The sequence below is a fragment of the Nyctereutes procyonoides genome, unplaced genomic scaffold, assembly GCF_905146905.1.
Source record: "Nyctereutes procyonoides isolate TBG_1078 unplaced genomic scaffold, NYPRO_anot_genome, whole genome shotgun sequence".
NCBI lineage: Eukaryota > Metazoa > Chordata > Mammalia > Carnivora > Canidae > Nyctereutes > Nyctereutes procyonoides.
The window spans coordinates 2,245,048-2,261,207 of record NW_026575040.1 but is presented as its reverse complement, the minus strand read 5'-3'; the positions used below and the strand labels follow the sequence as shown (position 1 = coordinate 2,261,207).

The window sequence follows — 16,160 nt, the reverse complement described above, 5'->3', positions numbered from 1 at the left end:
TGTATAAAGATGTAATTCTGTGGCATCAAGAACCAGAAAGATTGAGGATAAAGTTGTAAAGGAAAAGAAGTTTTTTGTTTGTAAGTAGGCTCCATGCCCAACATGGGTCTTGAACTCACAACCTCAGCATTGAGAGTTGCATGCTTTACTGACTAAACCAACGAGACACCCAAACTATTTTTGTATGTTATTAAAGTTAGGTTGGTATAAACTCAAATTAGAGAGTTCTGACTTTAAGATGTGTAAAGTAATCACAAATGTGATTCTCACAGTAACTACAAAGAAAACAGCTTTACAATATACACAAAAGGAAATGAGAAAGGAATTTAAACATTTCACTACAAAAAGAAAATCAACTTAACCCAAAAGAAGATGTGAATGCAGGAAATGGGGGACAAAAAAACTATAGGACATACAGAAAACAGCACAATGACAGACATCCTTACTCATCAGTAATTACTTCAGATATAAATGGGTTAGATTCTCCAGTTAAAAGACAGATATTGGGATGCCTGGGTGGCTCATGGTTGAACATCTGCCTTCGGCCCAGTGGTGTGATCCTGAAGACCGGGGATCGGGTCCCACATTTGGCTCCCCGCAGGCTCCCTGTGGTATTGGCATAAATATAAACATATAAACCAGTGGACTAGAACAGAAAGCCCAGAAATACACCCTCACATATATGGTCGAATGATTTTTGACAAGGGTGCCGAGACCATTCAATGGGGGAAGGATAGTTTTTTCCACAAATGGTGCTGGGAAAATTGTGTATCCACATACCCAAGAATGAAGTTGAAGTTGAATATTATCTTATACCATATACAAAAATTAATTCAAAATTGATCAAGAACCTAAATGTAGGACCTAAGTTAAAAAAACTCTGAGAAGAAAACAGGACAAAAGTTTCATGATATTAGATTCCTTAATGATTTCTTGGATATGACACTAAACCAAACAAAAAAATAGACAAATTGGATTCATGAAAACTAAGAGATTTTATGCTTCAGAAGACAGTATCCATGGAATAAAAATTCAACCCACAGAATGGAGGGAAAGATTTGCAAATCATACATCTGACACTGGGTTAGTATCTAGACTATAGAGAGAACTCCTAAAACTCAACAACAAAACAACCTGATTCAGAAGTGGGCAAAGGGGGGATCCCTGGGTGGCTCAGCAGTTTGGCGCCTGCCTTTGGCCCAGGGAACGTCTGGGAGTCCCAGGATTGAGTCCCGTGTTGGGCTCCCTGCAGGGAGCCTGCTTCTCCCTCTGCCTGTGTCTCTACCTCTCTCTATGTCTATCATGAATAAATAAATAAATAAATAAATAAATAAATAAATAAATAAATAAAACCTAAAAAAAAAAAAGAAGTGGGCAAAGGATTTGTATAGACATTTCTCAAAGAACATATACAAATGGCCAATAAACACATGAAAAGACGCTCAACATCACTACCTATTAGGGAAAATGCAAATCTAAACTACACTGAGGTACTGCTTCACGCTTATCAGGATGGCTACTACAGAAAAACAAACAGAAAACAAGTGTTGGCAAAGGTGTGAAGAAATTGGAGCCCTTGTGAACTGTCAGCAACAGAAAGTGGTACCATTGGTATGGAAAACAGTATGAGTTTTGTAAAACAATTAAAAATAGAATTATCATATGATCCAGCAATTCCACCTATTCAAGGTTTGCTTTCAAGCTTTGTTAGGACAATTTCAGAGCAGGCTTTATCCTAGTGCTTAATGCGCCCCCACCCCAAAGCTTCAGGAGCCACCAGGAGTCACCTCATTAGAGCAGAAGAGGCTCCGACTACCTATGAAACTTCAAGGGATTCTGTTGCTCTGTGTCAGGAACTGAGAGCAGAGACCAAATACATATTTCTTATTTTGCACAGTTGCATATGCATGGAAAAAAAGCCAGACAGGGCTGTTAGAACATTAGTTTAGGGACAGAAGGAGTTTACTAATTTTTTTTTGCTTGTTTTCTTAACTTTTCTGTATTTTGTAACTTTTTCATGCCTTTTTGTGTTTATTTTTTTAAAGATTTTATTTATTTATTCATGAGAGACAGAGAGAGAGAGAGAGAGAGGCAGAGACAGAGGCAAAGGGAGAAGCAGGCTCCATGCAGGGAGCCCGACCTGGGACTAGATCTCGGGTCTCCAGGATCAGGCCCTGAACTGAAGGTGGCGCTAAACCACTGAGCCACCCGGGCTGCCCTTGTGTTTATTTTAAAATGAAATGTGTATAGGTTTTTATTTTTTTTAATATTTTATTTATTCATGAGAGAGACAGAAAGAGGCAGAGACACAAGCAGAGGGAGAAGCAGGCTCCCTGTGGGGAGCTCAATGCAGACCTTGATCCCAGGACCCCAGATCATGCCCTGAGCCAAAGGTGGATGCTCAACCGCTGAGCCACCCAGGCACCCCAGGTTTTTATTTTTTAATCACCATTGGTCACCACAACAAGCGCACTTCCTTAATCCCCATTACCTCTTTTACCCCCACCCCCTTCCCCACTTCCTCCCCGGTGGCCATCAGTTTGTTCTCTATAGTTAAGAGTCTGTTTCTGGGTTTGTCTCTTTTTGTCCCTTTGTTCATTTGTTTTATTTCTTAAATTCCACATATGAGTGAAATCATATGGTATTTGTCTTCTCTGAGTGACTTGTTTCACTTAGAATTATACTCTCTAGCTCCATCCATGTCATTACAAATGGCAAGAATTCGTTTTTTATGGCTAAGTTATATATATATATATATATATATAATTTTCTTTCTTTTTTCCCAAGATTTTATTTATTCATGAGAGACACAGAGAAAGGGAAAGAGAGGCAGAGACACAGGCAGAGGGAGAAGTAGGCTCCATGCAGGAGCCCGATGTGGGACTCGATCCCAGGGCTCCAGGATCACGCCCTGGGCCAAAGGCAGGCCCTCAACCGCTGAGCCACCTGGGCGTCTCAAAATTTTATTTTTAAGTAATCTCTACATCCAATGTGGGGCTTGAACTTGTAGCTCAAGGTCAAGAGTCTCATTCTTCACTGACTGAGCCAGCCAAGCTCCCCTTCTCATCTTCGTTATCCATTAATTAATTGATGACATGTGGGCTGCTTCCATAATTTGCTATTATAAATAGCTGCTATAATTGTAGGGATGCATTATCCCTTTGAATTAGTGTTAATGTATTCTTTGGGTAAATATCCAGTAGTGCAATTGCTGGATCATAAGATAGCTCTCTTTTTGACTTTTAGAGGAATCTCCATACTGTTTTCCACAGTGGCTGCACCGGTTCGCATTCCCACCAACAGTGCAAGAGGGATCCTTTTTCTACATCCTCACCAACACTTGTTGTTTCTGTTGTTCTTGATTTTAGCTATAGTGACAGGTATAAGGTGGTATCTCATTGTGTATTTCATTTCCATTTCCCGGATGAAGAGCGATGATGAATATCTTTTCATGTATCTGTTGGCCATCTGTAAGTCTTCGTTGAAGAAATATCTGTTCATGTCCTCTGCCCATTTTTAATTGGATTACTTGGTTTTTGGGTGTTGAGTTGTATACGTTCTTTATATAATTTGGTACTAACCCTTTATTGATTAAGTCATTTGCAAATACCTTCTCCCATACTGTAGGTTGCCTTTTAGTTGTATTTTGCTATTTTTATTTTTATTTTTTTAATTTTTATTTATTTATGATAGTCACACAGAGAGAGAAAGAGAGAGGCAGAGACACAGGCAGAGGGAGAAGCAGGCTCCATGCACCGGGAGCCCAGCGTGGGACTCGATCCCAGGTCTCCAGGATCGCGCCCTGGGCCAAAGACAGGCGCTAAACCGCTGTGCCACCCAGGGATCCTGCTATTTTTATTTTTTAAAGATTTATTTATTTATTCATGAGAGACAGACAGAGAGAGAGAGAAGCAGAGGGAGAAGCAGGCTCCATGCAGGGAGCCTGACATGGGACTCAATCCCGGGTCTCCAGGATCAGGCCCTGGGCTGAAGGCGGTACTAAACCGCTTAGCCACCCGGGCTGCCCTGTCATTTTTATTTTGACAATCATGTTTAGTTATGTAATTTTCTTTTTTATTTTACTTTACTTTTTTTTAAGATTTTATTTTTAAGTAATCTCTACACCCAATGTGGGACTTGAACTCATAGCCCTGAGATCAAGAGTCACATGCTCTACTGACTGAGCCAGCCAGGCAGCCCTAATTACATAATTTTAATGTATTAAATATCAGTTTTAAGAACACGAAGCCTTTACTTGTGATTCAGCCAAGGTTGACTATAGTTGGCAGGATCAGAAGCCTTCTGTGCACAAGCTGGGCCCTCTGCCTGGACAGCCTCACCTTAAGTTTGCTCCCACTGCCCCCTCCACATTCACACCCACCATCACCTCCTATGAGGGAGGCCCTTTCCTTTCCCCCAGCCCTGGGTGCCCACTTGAGGACAGCATGGCCTCAGAGAGGGGAACTTTTCAGGACACTCTGCTTGACCTATTATCCCAGAGCCTGGCACAGAGCCCAGGAGTATGTGGGGAGGTGGGGAGGAAAGGAGAGAAGGTGGGTAGGGAGGAAGGGAGGGAGTACTAATCCTGAAAACAGTGACTACCTAAAACCTTTCCCCAACTGGTGAGACCAGTTCCCCTTCCAGCAGCCCCCTGGGCAGGGACCCAAGTGTGAGAGGTGGGGTGGGTACAAAGCTCAATGTTTTCACACTGAGGCTTGCAGTGTGAGTCTGAGGGTGGTCATGCTGCTGTGGATGCTGCAAAGAGGTGGCCAGTATCAGGAGGAGTTCATCCCCTAAATCCCTGCAGGATCCCCCGGTGTCCTAAAGCTCCCTTGCCCCCAGTCAAGGCTATGCGGTCCAGGAGGGCCCAGCTGATGATGTAGGTGCACTGGGGCTTGTTTGTGACTGGCCACCTGGTCCAGCCCAAGGAGCTGACTCTGGTGCCTGTGTCCCCAGTCCCTTGGATCCCCTAAGGGAGACACCCCTGTTTGATGTGCAGCTGCTCAACTGTGGCAGCCAGCTGCAGATGAGAGGGAAAGGTGAGGTAGGCCTTGGTGTTAGAAGCCAAAAACACATCCTGGCCAGAGGCTGGACTGGTTCCCCACTGCTGTCTGTGAAGCAAAGGAATATGTTCTTCAGCTCGTCTTAGGGTTCCTGGGGTCTGGTTGGGGTCCTCCCTTTATGGGCTCAGTGGCTTGGGCTGACTCTGCCCCTCCCCCAGCCTTGTCTCTGTAAGGGAAACTGGGACTGGGCCAGGGCTCTCGAGACCTTCCAGTTCGGACCTCTGGCTTTCTCTCAGGCTGACAGGAGGTCAGACTGTTGTGGCCTGGGCTCCCCTGCTTGCCTGTATCTCTCCACCTGTGAGGTCAATGGGGCTGGGACAAGAGAGCACTCACCTGACTCCTCTGCCCCAGGTAGGCCTGGAGAGCTTCACACAATGCTCCACCTCACACACACACACACACACACACACACACACCCCATGCCAGCTGGCATTCCGTGCCTTCTAGTTTTTCTTCAATTTTCTAGATAGACTGTCATCTGCAATTATGAGTTTATTCTTTTCCAATATTTATGTTAACGATTTTCCCATGTTTTATTTATCTAGAATAGAGCTTCTTAACACCAGCACTATTGACATTTTTGGCTAGATAATTCTTTGTTATGGGGGACTGTCCTGGGCCTCGTAGGACGTTGTAGGACGTTTAGCAGCACCTCTAGCCTCTGTCCTCTGGATGCCAGGAGCACTCTCTAGGATACTAAAAATATCTCCAGACATTAGCAAATATCCCCGGAGAGGCAAAATCACCCCCAGTTGAGAAACGCTGGCCTAAGCATCTAGAACGATGTTGGGTCATAGTAATGCTGGCACACGACTGCTCCTGACTTTACGGGAGTCGTCTAGGACTGAAGCATACTAGCATCTCCTGCTCAGGGCCAGTGTACTGCATCAAAGTTTAATTTGCATAAAGTAAAAAACATGACTGTCATACAAATAATGAAAGAATGCATATCAAATTTTTAAACAGTGAGGGAATCAGTAAGATGGTAAAGCGAGTTCAAGTAACATTTTGGGAAGAAACATTTCTAGTATGTGTCAAATTAGAGAGAAAACCTGTTAATGTCTCGCAGGGTGATAAAACTGTAATCTTTGGAGTTACCTTTTCTACTGGACAGAAATCTACAAGTTAACATAGGACTTTTCAGGTACATTTCCCTACATTAGTGATTTTCAAAGTATAGTGTCTCCAAAGCCGAAGCATCAGTATCACCTGCGAACTTGTGGGAATTGCACACTTTCGGATCCTATTCCAGGCCTATTTCATTACAAACTTTGAGGATGGAGAGCACCTCTGTCTCCTCAAGCCCTGTGGGGGATTCTGATGCTCTGTGAAGTCTAAGAACCACTATTCTAAATAATTAAATAATGTCTATTTGTGAAACAAATCTGTGAGACAATGCTCCAATGTAACATTAAAAGGACATGCCACCCACCTTTTTGCCTTGCTTCCAGATTTAAATAATTTGTTTGTCTATCTGATATTAAGTCTCATGTTTGCTCTTTTGCTTTTCAAATATTCTGTCAACTTAAGGCAGTTTCCACCTATTCCCAATTTTTTCTTTTTAACCTTTTGGATCAAAAATTATTTTCTAAGTCTGTCAACTATTTTCTTCTCCTTTTTTTTTAAACTATTTTCTTCTTTAACCTACTGATGTGATGAAACAGAAGTTGAACTGGTCTTACAATTCCTAAGATGAAATTTTTTTTTTGGCCTAGTGTAGTATTTTAACACATTGTTGACTTCAACATGCTGACATTCATTATTTTTTAAAAGTAATTGATAAGTGAGATTGATTTGAGCATGAATTGGGAAGCTTTCCATCTTCTTCTATTTATGGAGCAGTTGAATTACAATGGGTTCTGTCCTTTGAAAGCCTGAAAGTCTGCAACAATAAAACCAGCTGGGCCTGGCTTATTCCGGGTGGGATATGTAATCGAAAAGAGTTCTCAAATTGTTCAGTTTCTTCTTTGGTTATTAGTCTATTCTCTAGGATATTTTTGGTGCTGTTGCTGTTGCTGTTTTTTTTTTTTTACCTCTTTAAAAATTTTTAAAAAGATTTATTAATCTGACAGAGAGAGAGCACGAGAGAGAGAGAGAGAGCACACAAGGGCAGAGAGAGAGGGAGAAACAGGCTCCCGGCAGAGCAGGGGCCGCCATGTGGAGCTCCACTGTGATTTTCAGAGAAAATTGTACATATTGTAAGTATAAAGCTTAAATGAATTTTCATAAACTGCACAGCCCACATGTCCAGCACTCATAAGAAAACTACTAGGGACGCCCGGGTGGCTCAGCGGTTGGGCGCCTGCCTTTGACCCAGGGCGTGACCCCAGGGTCCGGGTGGGAGGTGGGGGGTGGGGTCGAGTCCTGCATCAGGCTCCCTGCAGGGAGCCTGCTTCTCCCTCTGCCTGTGTCTCTCATGAATAAATAAATAACATCTTTAAAAAGGGGGGGGACTACTAGTAACCCGCAGAGCTCCTTCCAGTGCCTGCATATTTTATTTCATCCTGATGAATTCCCCTTCGTTGCCTTAGTTACAGTTGGCTGTAGAAATTGCCTAGCTCACAACTCTCTCTGTGGCTTCACCGACATTAGATGTAGCTTCGTTTTTCTCAATCGAATGTGAGAAAAATAGGTTGTTTTAAGTTGCATTTTCTCTGTGTACCATATTTCAGTGGAGTTTTCCAAATGCCTCTGGCTCGGCCCGTAGCTGGCTGTCTGGGCACCGCTCACCCGCGGGCAACAGCGAGCCCCTGATCCACCCCTCCACGGCGATCGCTCCAAGTGCCCGAAAGGGCTTCCGGGCTCCTGCTCCCTTAAGCTGAACACATCCGATGGCTCCCCACTCCCTCTTTACTAGCTAAACGGGGTGGGGGAGGTGGCACCGCTCGCTCCCGGGAAGCGATCCTGGGGAGACAAGGACCAGCACTCCTCCCCCGCAGCTCAGTGCACTGCCCTCCGCGCTCGCCCTGCCCCGGCTCCGCCCCCCGACCCCCGGTCCCGCCCCCGGTCCCGCCCCGCCCCGCCTCCGCCCCGCCAGCAGAGGCCCCGCCCCCTGGCCCAGGCCCCACCCCCGGAGAGGCCCCTGCCCGTAGAGGCCCCGCCCCCCGGCCCAGGCCCGCCCGTAGAGGCCCCGCCCCCGGCCCGCCCATGGAAGCCCCGCCCCGTCCGTAGAGGCCCCGCCCCGCCCCCGCCACGTGACCGCCGCGTCAGCTGACCGGGCGCGCGGGGAGGAGACGGGCGGGACCCGTTGTCTGGCGCGATGGTGAGGGCCGCGGGGTGACTGGCGGCGGGGAGGGCGGGCAGGTCGGTCCCCGAGTCTCTGGTCTGCGGCGGGTGGGCGCCCCGGCAGACGCGTGGGTCGGTCAGGGCCGGCGGGCGGGCCACGCGCTCGGAGCCGCGGCGCTTCCTCGGCGGGAAGGGAGGCCCCGCAATCCCCGGGCAGGAAGTGGGGCTTCCCCGGGGCAGCGCTGCCCGGCCCTCCTCGGCCCCGGGACGGCCCCAGAGGTGCCCTCTTCCCGGCCCTCCTGTGCGGCCCGGAGAAGACGTGCGCGGAATCGGGCCCGGCCTTCCCAGAGCAGCCGCGGCGCTGGGGCTTGCCCGCCCGTCCACCCGTTCGTTCCTCCCGCCGCCTTTGCTGCCTCCGCCCACGCCGTGCGCCAGGCCCCGGGGCTGCTGCTGCAGGAGGCCTGACCTCGCAGTCACAGTGAAGACTTGAGGGGAAGGTTCTGTGCCCCGTGTGTAGTTAGGAGGGCTTCCTGAGGGTGACAGCAGCAGCCTGAGCGCGGGGAAGAACGCGGGCTGGCCGCGGCGCAGTTGTGTACCAGGGGTTGGGAGGCTGGGGGGCGGGGCTCCATCTTCAGACAGAACCGCGTGTTCGGGGGCTTCAGGTGAGAGAGAGCATGGCCCCCTAGCATGGACGCACCTCTCCCAGCTGGAAGGGTGTTAGCTGGAAGTTAGTGCAACAGGGGGCTCGACAGGCAACAAAGGCCAGATCTTGCTGGGTCTTCAAGCAGGGAAAGCAGTGTAGACTATAAGAGGGCACTGGGAAGCTAGGAAAGTCCTCCTGGCCGACTTGTGGAGGCAGCAGGAGCGGAGCAGAGAGCCCAAGCTGAGACAGCAGACCCCCCAGGAGGTGGTGGTGGCCTGAGTTAGGGCAGAGAGGGGGGATAGAAGTGGGGCAATCATCAGGGCCCAAGGACTAAGTGCATGAAGGAGGGGGGGGTGTTGCTCCGTGGAGCGGGAACCACAGGAGGGGAAGCAGATTTCAGCGCAAAGGGCAAAAGTTAACTTTGGTAGGCGGCACCATGTGAGGTTTCTGTGAGCCACCGGGTGCAGCTGGCTAGAAGGCAGTCTCTAGATTCAAGGGTCTGCAGCTCGGAAGAGAAGCTGCAGTGCAGGTATAGGAGTCATCAGCACAAGGATGATCCTTGAAAGCCTCAAAACATGTAACATCTCGGTGATGTGAGTTGGGAAGAAAGGACCTAAGGCAGAACCTAGAGAAACGCGAGCATTTAAAGAGATTACACAAGGAACGCAGTCTTGGAGTAAAAAGATGCGACTAATATAAAGATGGGAGAAGACTTCTGTGGGTGGAAGTCAGGGGCTGGTGAACTTAGGGGGAATCTCACATCTTATTTTTTTTTTAAGATTTTATTTATTTATTCATAGAGACAGAGAGAGAGGCAGAGAGAGAAGCAGGCATCATACAGAGAGCCTGATGTGGAATCTGATCCAGGCCTCCAGGATCACACCCTGGGCTGCAGGCAGCACTAAACTGCTGTGCCACCAGGGCTGCCCGAATCTCACATCTTAATTTGCACTAACTTCAGACTGAGATTTAGCATTTCCTTCAATTATGTCAGCAGCGAACCCCCGTATTAACAGTGCCTCTGACTATGTCACCAGTAGAGATTAGAGACATTTTTGTATCACGTTACAGCTGTTGACATCCTTCACGTATTTATGCAGGTCTTTTCTAAGTCACAATGGGCATTGGACTTGAAACATACACCACATCACCAATTTGTTTGAATATTTTGATAACTTAGTTTCCTTTGCAATCCTCTGTATTTTATGCATTTTTGAAAAAGATTTCATTTATTTGACAGAGAGAGTACAAGCAGGGAGAACAGCGGGGAGAGGGAGAAACAGGCTCCCTGCTGAGCAGAGAGCCCAATGCAGGGCTTGATCCCAGGACCCTGGGATCATGACCTGAGCTGAAGGTAGGCGCTTAACCAACTGAGCCACCCTGGTGCCCCTGTTTTTTGCATTTAAAGACATTGTTTTAAAAATAATAAATACATACATACATACATACATACATACATTGTTTTGAGAAAGGCCTATCATCTTCACCAGATGGCAGATGAGGCTGTGGAATGAAAATGTTGAAAACCCCTGAAATAGAGACAGAAGTGCAAGACTGTCTTTAATACTCCATCATCTCACCAGTTGTCTGAGGTGCCTGCTCCAGTGTAATGATAGCAGGCAGTGTGCAGAGATCACCATCTGTGGGTTGGGGGGAGGAGGGTGAACCAGCACGTGAGACCGAGGCCAGGACAGGGAGAAATCTAGGAGAGCATGCTTCTTTACCAGGAAGGATGGGTTTGTGTGGGATGCTGCTGGGGAGTTGAGGAAGAGGAAGACCAGATTGAGTACAGTCATTTGTGACCATGGCTAGAGGACTTCATTAGAGGCCCACATAGAAGCACCAGTGCCTTGGGGTCAGGTGAAAAGGAGCAAGATAGTTGGAGATTGAAGGGTGGTGGAGCTGAGAAGTGGCTGAGAAGGTGACTGGTAGGGCTAAGCAGGGGGCATGGTGTTGCTAGGCTGTACCCAGGGCCCAGCAGAATCAGAACGTGGGTGTGAGGTATCCCCAGTTTGCAGGATTTTGTTCCAGCATCTGTAAGCAGCCCCCTGTAAGAGGCATGGAAAGATGGCATGTATACTGCTGTGCACGAGAGCTTTGCCAGGCAAACAGGACAAAGGACAGTTGATCTGGGGAATGGAGGTTATTGGCAAGATATGATTGACAGGACGGGTTTGCATTCTAACAGGAGACAGACCTCGAATAAATAATAAATGTAATGTCCGCTGTGGAGGTCAAGAAAGAAGGATAGGGGCTAGAGCATGATGGAGAAGAGCTATTTTATTTTTTGAACAGCCTTACTGAGATAAAATAAACAAAACACACATATATAAATGGATAGTTCAGTAAGTTCCGAAATGTATATGTTCGTGAAAATAGTTCTCTAATCAAGATAATGAACATATCACTGGCCTCTGAAACTTCCTTGTGCCCTTTGGCTGTTTCAGAAAGTACGGTCAGGGTGCCTGCAGTTGGTTAAGCATCTGACTCCTGGTTTCTGTTTAGGTCGTGCTCTCAGGGTCCTGGGACTGAGCCCCGGTCGGGCTCTGCACTCAGTGCGGAGTCTGCTTTAGATTCTCTCTCCCTCCCCCTCTTTCCCCACAGCTTGTGTTCTCCTGCTGGCTCTCAAATAAATAAATCTTAAGAAAAAGGAAGAAAGAGAATATGGTCAGAGGAGGCCCATTTGAGTGGAGACGAGTATGAAGTGAGAGAGCAAGACAGCAAGGACAAGGCAGGAGAATGCCTGGTGTAACAGGAGTAGCAGGGAGTCCAGTGTGGCTGGAACTGGGGAGGAGAAGGAGGAGGAAGTGAGAGGTCAGTGATGTCATGACAGGGTCTTTGTTCTGTGCTGTGCTGTACCCCCAGTGCCTAGAGTGGAATCTGCCCCAATGAAGTTTGCCATAGTCCATGTTACCTGAGCACATGAATGCCTAGGATAGGCATCAGAGCAAGGTTTGGTGGCGGGTGGGTCTGTGAGAGGGTTTTCTCAAAAGCCTGCTAATAGGACAGAACAAGTGGCCAGGGGCATCCATCTTGGACAGGGAGTAGGGATCCGTGAAGATTGTAATGTGGGAGGCACCTGGCCACACCTCAGCCCTCCATCCTGACCGCCTGCCTCGCTCCTGTGCAGAGGTTCCGGTTCTGTGGTGATCTGGACTGTCCCGACTGGGTCCTGGCGGAGATCAGCACGCTGGCCAAGATTGTTGAGTGCATGGGGGCTTCCTGAGGGTGGGGGGAGGCAGGGATTGGGAGTGGGGCTTTGGGATGGAGGGTGGTAAGGTGGCTCTGAGGATGGGGCCTCAGTGCCCTCCGCTTGTCCTAGCCTGCTGTGTGACTCTAATCATGTGGCCAGCTCCCTCTGAGCCAGCCCCCCAGCATGGAGGGGTGGGGTGGGCCAGTGTGCTAACGCAAGGCCTTCCCCTCCAGTCCTCCGTGAAGCTGAGGCTGCTGTGTAGCCAGGTGCTGAAGGAACTTCTGGGACAGGGGATTGACGTGAGTGCAGGGCCCAGCACCCCCACTGCCTCATGACCCTGTGACCCCTACTGCCCAGACCTTGGGAGGTGGGCGATCAGGATGCAGGCTGGGGTGCAAGCGGCTGGTGAGCAGCGGCCTGGCACCCCCTGAGGGCCTCCTTTCCCCATAGTACGAGAAGATCCTGAAGCTCACCGCTGATGCCAGGTTTGGTGAGTACCCCACCGAGTCTGCAGACCTTTGGGCCACTGTGGGTACTGGGCCTGGGGCTTAGTGCAGAGGCCCCTCTGCCCAGCAGCCTGTCCTGACCCACTTGCCTCAGCAGAGGAGCACCAGGGAAGAGAGGTATTGACAGTCCTGCCCTCTGCCAGTGCCCGGTGAGGCGGTAGCTGTGCTCGTGGTTCAAGGAGGCCTGGGCGCTCTGAGCTGAGGATAGTTAGGGTGACAAGGAGGTGGTTGAGGCCATGGTGACACCCTCTACCCCACCCGTGGGTCTCCCCAGAGTCGGGCGATGTCAAGGCCACGGTGGCAGTGCTGAGTTTCATCCTCTCCAGTGCGGCCAAGCACAGTGTGGATGGCGAGTCCTTGTCCAGTGAACTGCAGCAGCTGGGGCTTCCCAAAGGTATGGGCATGCAGGCAGGCAGGGGTGTAACCTGTGTGCCAGGGGCTGCTGGGCAGCAGGCCAGGCCGAGTGGCTCTGAGATGTGCCCTGGCCTCTGGGCCAGGAGCCTGAGACCCGCCCTGTGAGCCCCCACCTGCTACGTCCAGGGACCTCCAGGGACCTCCGTTCTGTCCCCAGAGCACGCGGCCAGCCTCTGTCGCTGTTATGAGGAGAAGCAAAGCCCCCTGCAGGAGCACCTGCGGGCCTGCAGCCTGCGAGGTGAGTTGGGGAAGGGGCCCCGGTGCAGTCTGGGCTCCATTCTGGAAGGTGCATGCTGTGTGGGAGGTGCTTGTCCTCAGAAAGGAGACTTCAGGGGATCCCTGGGTGCCTCAGCGGTTTAGGGCCTGCCTTTGGCCCAGGGCGCGGTCCTGGAGTCCCAGGATCGAGTCCCACGCCGGGCTCCTGGCGTGGAGCCTGCTTCTCTCTTCTCCTGTGTCTCTGCCTCTCTCTTTCAATGTCTATCAATCAATCAATCAATCAATCAATAAATAAATAAATAAATCTATCTTAAAAAAAAAAAAAGGAGACTGCACCCTGGTCTCTTGCCTTTGAGATCTGCTGTGGATAATCTCACTTCTGATCATTGAGCACCTTCCCTGGGTCAGAGGGAGGAGAGGTTTTCAAAGGTCATACAGCCTTGAAGAACTGAGAGCTGAGCCAGGTGTGGGCTGAGGGCTGCGTGGCCTAGCGGCCCGGGATCCTGAGAGCCCTACGCCGTGTCACAGTGAATAGGCTGGCAGGCGTGGGCTGGCGGGTGGACTACACCCTGAGCTCCAGCCTGCTCCGGTCTGTGGAAGAGCCCATGGTGCACCTGAGGCTGGAGGTGGCGGCTTCCTCGGGTGCCCCGGCCCAGCCTGTGGCCATGTCCCTCTCAGCAGACAAGTTCCAGGTCCTCCTGGCAGGTGAGACTAGGCTGTACCTGGAGGGGGAAGGGGCCTCCCGGACCCCTGCTGATTGCCACCCACCTGCCCACCTCTTCCCCTGCAGAACTGAAGCAGGCTCAGACCCTGATGAACAACCTGGGCTGAGGAGAAGGCCGCCCTCCCCACTCCCCACAGCCGGCCCGGCTCCAGGACCCTGGAGGCCTGGCTTGCTGGGTTCCCCCCTGAGAACGCAGCATAAGGATTCCGGGGACTTCTCCACGTTGCCTTCCCTCCCCCACGAAAGGCACTTGTCAGCAGTTTCCACAAGCAGGAAGAATAAACTAGTGTAAAGCAGTGTGTGCACAGGTTTCTTTTTGGGTTCAGATGAAAGGTTTTGTGAGAGAAACCAAGTGGCCTGCAGACCTCCCTGACCCGTTCCTTATTTTCTCTCTTCGATTGCTGGTCGAGGCGGAACGAGGACTGAAATGGCACAGCTTGTCTCTAGACAGAAAACCAGGGCTCCCGCTGCCAGTCCTGTGACGTTCGTGGCTCTGCCTCCTGCGCTGCTTCGTCCGCGGGCTGGCCGCAAGCATGTGGCCCCGGCCAGAGGCGCCCCATAGAGAAAGGAGAGAGCCCTGCTCTTCCTGCCTCCTCGATTGGAAGAGAGGAGGGCCCCTGCCTGAACCACTCATTGGCAAGAGAAGTGGGGTTCGGGACTGAATGTTCGCCCCCCCCCCCCAGATTCATATGTCAGAGCCCTCACCACCACCCCATGAGATAGTTTTAGGAGATACGGGGCCTTTGGAGAGTCACCAGGTTCAGATGAGGTTATGAGAGTGGGACCTTCGTGACCGGAGTATACCAAGAGAACGACTACCCAGAAAAGGCCCCACGAGAACAGCAAAGCAGAAGGCTCTCCCCGAGAACGAGACCGGCCGTCTCTTTGACCGTGGGCCTCCCAGCCTCTGGAACCATGAGGGATAAATGTTCTTTAGGCCGCTCGGTCCGTGGGATTTTGTTCTCGCACCCTGAGCTGACTGAGACAGGGGCCTAGAACATCTTGGCGGACAGGGAAGCTACCGGAGAATAATGAGCCCTGTCAAAAGGAGCCAGCTTGTCCTCCTGGCCTAAGGTGGGACAGCTGAAGCAGCAAAAAGTTGAGGACCGACTCCAGTCCTGACCTCGGCTGCTGGAGAAATGGAGCACACGCACTTGCCTCTCTTTCTCCCACTAAGCACAGCTGAACACCTGGACATTACTTAGAAAACAAAACTAAAACTCTAAAAGGTGAAGGAAAGACAGACCGGCTAAGATCCTCAGGAACTGAAGAACAACAGGGCAGAGTAGTCCTTCGGTTTTCTTTTTGCTGCATGTGGCCTGGGCCAAGTGCTGGAGACTGGCAACCCGAGACACACCCGCACACACACAGCCCCAACCATGCCCCCTGAGCCAAAGGACCAGGAAAGGGACCATCTGGCAATACAGGAGACCTAGAGATGGTGACTGCTGTCCTCCGGTCACACCACGGAGAACTGCAGCCTCTCTTCCACCCCACCGTCACTGCGTCAGAGGAGCCCTCCTAAAAGAGAAGATTTTTTACATTTTTAAGAGAGAGCTTGGGAGTGGGGGAGGGGCAGAGGGAAGGATCTTAAGCGGCTCCACCTCAGTGCAGTCTGACCTGGGGCTCTGTCTCATGACCCTGAGATCACGACCTGAGCCAAAATCAAGAGTCAGATGCTTGGCCAACTGAGCCATCCAAATGCTCCAAGAAGCTCTAAGTAAGATCCAGAGTCTCAATACCTCAAATGTCCAGGATTTAACAAAAACAAAATGCCAAGAACCAAGAAAATCTCAACTTGAACGAGAAAAGACAACGGATACCAACACCAAGAGAACTCCAACTTCTATGCCAAGGATTTTAAGGTGGCCATCATAAAAATGCCTCAAGTCTTTTTTTTTTCCCTCAAGTATTAAAGAAATAAAAGATACAAAGACAGAAGTTTTAGAACTGAAATCTACAATCATCAAAGTAAAAATGAATGGATGAACTGAACAGAAGAGAGAATGAATGAATTTGAAGACAATCGTAGAAATTACCCAATATGGGATCCCTGGGTGGCGCAGCGGTTTGGCGCCTGCCTTTGGCCCGGGGCGCGATCCTGGAGACCCGGGATCGAATCCCACGTGGGTCTCCCGGTGCATGGAGCCTGCTTCTCCCTCTGCCTGTGTCTCTG

At 50.1% G+C, this 16,160-nt stretch overlaps 1 protein-coding gene across 4 annotated transcripts; it reads left to right on the top strand.

Annotated features, from left to right (window-relative positions):
• Positions 1-8,231: 8,231 nt before the first annotated feature.
• COMMD4 (COMM domain containing 4) lies at positions 8,232-14,280 on the top strand. Of its 4 annotated transcripts, XM_055320201.1 has the most exons (8): positions 8,232-8,325; positions 12,062-12,133; positions 12,358-12,423; positions 12,575-12,614; positions 12,905-13,024; positions 13,202-13,282; positions 13,789-13,965; positions 14,051-14,280. In XM_055320201.1, exons 1-8 carry the CDS (start codon positions 8,323-8,325, stop codon positions 14,089-14,091), a joined length of 600 nt encoding a protein of 199 aa, XP_055176176.1. In that variant the 5' UTR covers positions 8,232-8,322; the 3' UTR covers positions 14,092-14,280. The 4 variants fall into 4 exon arrangements, with proteins under 4 accessions (XP_055176176.1, XP_055176177.1, XP_055176178.1 ...); XM_055320202.1 differs by lacking the exon at positions 12,358-12,423; XM_055320203.1 differs by lacking the exon at positions 13,789-13,965.
• The last annotated feature ends 1,880 nt before the right edge of the window (positions 14,281-16,160 follow it).

Coding starts and splice junctions, on each gene's coding strand:
- COMMD4 (XM_055320201.1), top strand. Junction 12,424..12,574: donor TTCTGGGACAGGGGATTGAC/GTGAGTGCAGGG, acceptor CTTTCCCCATAG/TACGAGAAGATCCTGAAGCT. Junction 12,615..12,904: donor CACCGCTGATGCCAGGTTTG/GTGAGTACCCCA, acceptor GGGTCTCCCCAG/AGTCGGGCGATGTCAAGGCC.